At 38.0% G+C, this 6,000-nt stretch overlaps 1 protein-coding gene across 1 annotated transcript; it reads right to left on the reverse strand.

The window, feature by feature from the left end:
- Positions 1-1,173: 1,173 nt before the first annotated feature.
- Positions 1,174-5,024, reverse strand: LOC308137867 (gamma-interferon-inducible lysosomal thiol reductase-like; the record flags this gene model as incomplete). Its single annotated transcript, XM_080506744.1, has 7 exons — positions 1,174-1,237; positions 1,937-2,005; positions 2,100-2,252; positions 2,607-2,699; positions 2,810-2,881; positions 2,994-3,176; positions 4,884-5,024. The coding sequence occupies 7 exons, from the start codon at positions 5,022-5,024 to the stop codon at positions 1,184-1,186; spliced, it is 765 nt and encodes a 254-aa protein (XP_080362870.1). The 3' UTR covers positions 1,174-1,183.
- Between the last annotated feature and the right edge of the window lie 976 nt (positions 5,025-6,000).

Consider the following 6,000-nt stretch of genomic DNA (forward strand, 5'->3'; position numbering starts at 1 on the left):
TGGCACAAGATCACACTAATTTTGCACTTTATTCATCGTCTGGTGTCCAGATTACCCAGAGATGTTTTCACATGATGGAAATGCCATGTCACCTTCTGCTTTTGGTAAGCCAGTTTATTGCTGTACCCAAGTGTCCAAATCATTAAGAAACACTCACTCCAATAATGGACATTGCATTTTATACTATTGTATTCTATTGTATTGTCAAAGCTTCACAAATATACACGGATTTAGTAAAACCTTCTGTGATATTTCAGTATGCCAAAGGTGGGAAACACTGAAGCGCCTGTGCAATTTAAAATCCACCAATGCATTTGGGAAGAGCAAATCACATTTTTGGACAGTTTTAGTATCTTTTCTATGTTTATTATAATCAATAAAGGTGTTAAACAAGCCACAGTTTAGATAATCAAATCAATAGGATAACTTATGAAGAGGACTATCACAAGAATAACATGGCACTTTCATCATGTTTAAATGTCATACGTCAGCTCAAGATTTGTTTTTTCATTGAACAACAGTCTGGAGGAATTACATGAGCCTATGTAAAGAAAATTCAGCACAGCAGCTCTTTACGGGACGAGAAGAGAGGCAGTGTCCAGCGAAGTGCAGTCCCTGCTTCGGCTCAGCTATTGTGCTGCGCTGATTCTGCCCGTGTTAATGTTCATGCTGTTTCGTTGTTGTTTTTTTTCAGCCTCTGTGTTGTGCAGACTTCTATAAAAGATATTTATTCTTTGAAATGTGTCTGTCAAGACAAAGTACTGTATCGTAGGACATTTGATTTTCTGTTCTGGAGCCTAAAAATCAAATATACTTCACAAGTATGTATAAACCTGCCACTCCAATGTTTTTGTCAGAGAAATTAACTATATTTTTGTTTTGCATTTTAAGCCAAAAGAGTCTCGGGAGCTCAGGGTGTTTAAGTGGAGAATGCCAATAAATTATATAAAAATGTACCTGCCTGCTCTTGTTTTTGTCATTTCATTGTGTCAATGAAGACAGACGAGCAGGACACGTGAGATTCATTTTAATTTCAAATCTACAGCAAAATAAAAATGACCGCCTGCCTTATTACATGAAAAAAATGTTCTTACATTTCTATTGATGATTCTATGATTTGACAGATTTCATGTGGGACACAGACAGACAGTTTGAAGAGTTTTTTTTTTTTTTTCGCTCAGCATCAGCTTCTGCTCAGTCTCACCGGAGCTCCGGTGCAGGCTGCAGGTTTCATCCCCTGTGGACACAAAACACAGGGCCCATGACTGCACTTGTGGTTGTATTATTTGCTACATCCATTACATTTGATCACAATTGTTTTTCCAGAAATAATTTTACTCAGTGAACTGCATAAAAATATGTCTAAACACTTCACATTAAGAGCAAACTCGTGCCAAGTTAAAAAGTTTACATAAAGTACTTTCAACAGACAGACTCCTTCAGCACCTTTATGCCCTTACCTTCATTTTTCCGCCGAGTTTCCTTTTTCTGTATTGGTATTTTACTTTACTTTTACATACAAATACATGTACAAAATGACTCCTGTAGCGACCTTTAAACAAATTAAAGGTCGCTCAAGAGTGGACAGGTAACATGTAATGGACACACGTTCAGGTAAACATTCAAACCAATGCCTAATGCACCATTTGTCTTGAAATATAACAATACATTTCTTGGTTTTCCTTTTCCGACAATCAATGCTTTTATCGTTCTCTATTCAACACAACAGTTAGTTCCAATTCGACAAAAATAAACTTTGTATTGGACCCTCTGCCACACTGACACGGTCAAAAGGACTCTCCCATCACACACACCTGGTCTCGTTCTTGCATTAACCCAAGCGCCACCGAGTGGGCTAATACAGGAACTGCACATATAGTCGATCTAAAATGAAAAGAAAGCATGAATAAATAATAAAATGACTCCAACTCCTCACCTTGTAGAGTTGACAAACCAATTGGAAAAGGGACGACATTGCCTTGTCTTCAAACTCCATTGTATATTCCTGGAATGACAGTTTCATCATGTATCAATATACTGTTCCTGTACCTTGCCTTTTACAAAGTGCTTTGATAATGAAACATAAGATTTTTTTTTACCCCATTAAAAGTGACCCAAGGAAGTTGCTTGTGGTTCGGGTTCAGAGCCCTGGTCATTGCGGCATTGGCCTCCATCAGCTGGTTCCCCAGACCTCCTTTCACGCAGGAGTCGACAGCGGACCATGAGACAGAGGGAGCATAAAGCTGCAGGCACTGGCACAAGACAGAGTCAGAAAAATACTCAATACGAAGAAAGAAAAGTGGCACCAATGATGTTCATTAAGGTACTTGTGCATTTTTGATAAGGTTTCAATTGCTTTGTTTTGTTTTGACATCAATGTCTTCTTTCTCTCAATCTACACGGCGACTGAACTGCCTGTGACCAGTTGTAACTGATGTTTGATTTAGTTTTGATTTAATTAGACCCTGCAACCTGTTTGAATTTCATATTGAAGCATGTATTACCTTATGAGAAAGACGGTCATCAGTTCAGCTGTTCTTCTAACAAAGTGTTGACATCACACACCCATGAAGAGAAAACTGATGTTTTAACCTGTGGATACTCACAGGCTGCGCAGCACTGAGGACATCTGCTGACGACTCCATGCAATAGATGATGTTAAACGCAAGAGTGTGTCCGGTCAGATGGATGATACAAGCCTGAGGAAGACATTGATCATTCTATTGATTATAGATCCATAAGATTTTAACAATCTACAAATTGAAACGATTCCGGATAGTTGAAATGCCAAAGGCCTTCACGCACAAACCTCAATCATGTTCCCTCTGCATTCGGGCTGCCCGTGCTGACATTCAAACACAGAATTCACTGACGCGAAATCCTAAAGGAAAAAAAATGGTTAAAGGTGAAATCTGTAAATGCTACTGGTTTTCCATAACATTTTCCAGTGAGACATAAAACCATATGTGCAACCAGAAGAAGGATCGTCATACCTTTGTGTTGCTCTGAGGTACTAGGGTGACAGCCATGATGTCCTGCAGCATGGTCCAGGTTGGAAACAGTTGCTGGGTGATGAAGACTCTGCACGCTGGACACATGCTCTCATAGTAGAGAGTGACAGAAACAGGAGGAACTGCCTGAATGATAGCTTTAACCTCCATGCACTGTTTCTGAACCTACACAAGTGGAAAAGGGATTGTGTTAAAGTTAGTATAAATAATTGTGCAGACACAAAATGTGTTGTTGAAACAAATGGGAAAGGCAATACAATATTGCATCACCAGCACTCACTATACAACTAACTGATTACCGGTAAGTTATATTCCACAAAGTGGGTATAGAGATGGGGGTGATGATTTACAGTAAACGCCCCAAGCTACTGGAATCAAATTTAAAAAGATGTGTTGTGCTTTGAGGTGTTTTGCAGATGTAGATTGGTTTCACGCAGAGAAAAATCCAAGACCTTTACGTTGTGATGAACATCCTGATGGGAGCTATTTCTTTCAGAATAATGTCTTCCATTCCACATACAAGAGGGGTTGCTGAGGGTTTACTACAACTCAAACTGACTTCACAATTATGGAGGATTTCAGAAAATCCTATTAGATGGTGCTCTCTGCCATCAATATCAAAACACCAAATGAAGATTAATAGTTCAAAAGAATGGCGTTCACTTGTCCAGCACTGTTTGAAACCTGGAAGCTCAGTGTCTTTGCCAGGACCCACCGTCACCTGTCTTTGCACGCTGTGTTGGATGGACGATGACTAATTATCATATTTTCAAGACTATAAGTGACACTTTTTTTTTCATAGTTTGGCTAGTCCAGCTTTCTCCCATAATCTAAAAACATGCCTGTTGGGTCAATTGAGTACTTGCTTGTATGTGAGTGCCTCGTGTTGTTACCACTTTTGGAGACCGACGACCTGTTAAGTTGCAGCTGACACACTGAAACAGGCATTGGAGCCGACAACGTGATCCATGGGAACATCATTATGACCAAAAATAAAACTTTTTATTTGTTTTTAGAGCATCAAAAGAAGAAAGCCATTTCAGTTATAAATCCTCTGTAATTATTGATTGTTGTTTGTTTGTTTTGTTTTTAATCCTGTTGATGATTCATTTCATTAAATTAGTCTTCGCAATGTTGAAATATCCCTGTTGTTTGAGATCTCATTCAAAATGTGGCCTTCTAAAAGAGGAAATTATATTTTTGTGGTCTTTACAATGTTGCAAGTTGTCAATTAATGTGTGACGTAAGTATGCTGCTCTTTGCTTGATGTTATACTCAAACAGCTGCAAAATCAACTGGAAATGTGGGTTTATGGAGCATAAATGGGGATGATTGAAAGAGTTGGAGCACAACAAGTTTTGAAGGAAATTAAAACGTTTTAGCTTCTCGTGTTTCTTTAATCGGATTAAGAACCTGGCAGATCTGACCCACTGCTGCATTGTCAGTCACATGAAGAGCATTGAGCTTTCAATTACTGAGGTATGACTCTTATTTGAGAACAGCCTGAACTCTGCTGTAAACATTCAACGGTAGTGGAAAATACTACTTTTAGTATTCCAATGTATTTTACTCTATAACACTTCAAATATATACCAGTGTCTCTGTCTTTTTTTAATAGAAAAATTTAATATTTACAGTATTGACATTATTCCTGTGCATAAATATAGCGTCATAACAAAGACAAAATATCAGTTTGGATGAGTTTTCATTTTTTGTGTGTGTTTTTAGCAGTAATGGTACTTATTTTTTTTCTACAGTAGCTGCAATACACATGAAACACAAAAATGAGACCAAAAAAGATAAAACTTTATATAATCATCCATGTCTCCTCTGTTAAGATAATGGGTTTTTTAATTCTTTTTAGCCACTCACCTTGCACTCTATAGCTATTTCCAGAGATCTGCACCATTGAGACGGAGGATAACGGCAGCTCGGTTTGGGGTGAGACATCCCGAAGCCTCTCTGGACCAAACAGAAGAGTAAAAAGACAGCCAGCGTCCCTGACAGCTTCATATGGAGTACTGAAAAAGAGAGGTCTCGACGACACAGTGGAGAAAGAAAGACTTCAGGGAGATGGACTGTAGCTGTGACTGATGCCAAACCTTCTTGACTCTTCAGTCAAACCCACCTACTTTTAGGGAAATGTGACATTTCCCCTAAAAGTAGGAATTTGAGACACATTTCAGATGTGTCTAAACTTATAGATGAAGCTTCAGTAGCCCTAAGAGAATCTCTATTATTATTAGTATTTATTATTATTATTTATTATTATTATTATTATTATTACTATTATTATTATCATTATCATTATGATGATGATATTAAACTTGACTCATTTGTATGTCTGTTTATATTACCTTAAACATTTTAATTCTCAACTGCATCCATGTCTGATATATGCCTTTAAATGATCATAACTAATCATATAACTTAAAAAATCCAATTGAGAACACGTTTGTAGGATGGTGGAAGAAAACATACATAGATAGATAGATAGATAGATAGATAGATAGATAGATAGATAGATAGATAGATAGATAGGTTGTCACGTTTATAGCAATTAAGCAATCAGGCAAAGCATGCCGGGAGATGTAGTTACAGAACCATTTAGCCACTGGCTGGCGCTTCACCTTTCATTTACAAATATCCACTATGGCAGCAGTGCAGGAGCGATGTCGTCTGATTTGACTCGAGTTGTGAGTTTTAGATGTTTGGCTGCGGGATAAAGCTGAACGAGGTTGTTAACGTTTTGTAGGAGATGTGGGATTTTGATTGCTCGGTTGAATTGGCGTCATCTCCAGGTGAGTGAGGCTGCACGTGAAATCTATTTAGTTAATTGCGTGTGTATTTCCATTGTCCAATATGCAGAAGTAATTCTTCTCACGGAACACACTCTGTGACTGTAATTGGCGGTTGATTCAGAAAACAAATAGCCAGACTGAAAAAGCAAATGCATAAAAATCTCAACATGTTTTTATGTTCATCCGGT

Source organism: Blennius ocellaris (genome assembly GCF_963422515.1).
Source record: "Blennius ocellaris genome assembly, chromosome: 12".
NCBI lineage: Eukaryota > Metazoa > Chordata > Actinopteri > Blenniiformes > Blenniidae > Blennius > Blennius ocellaris.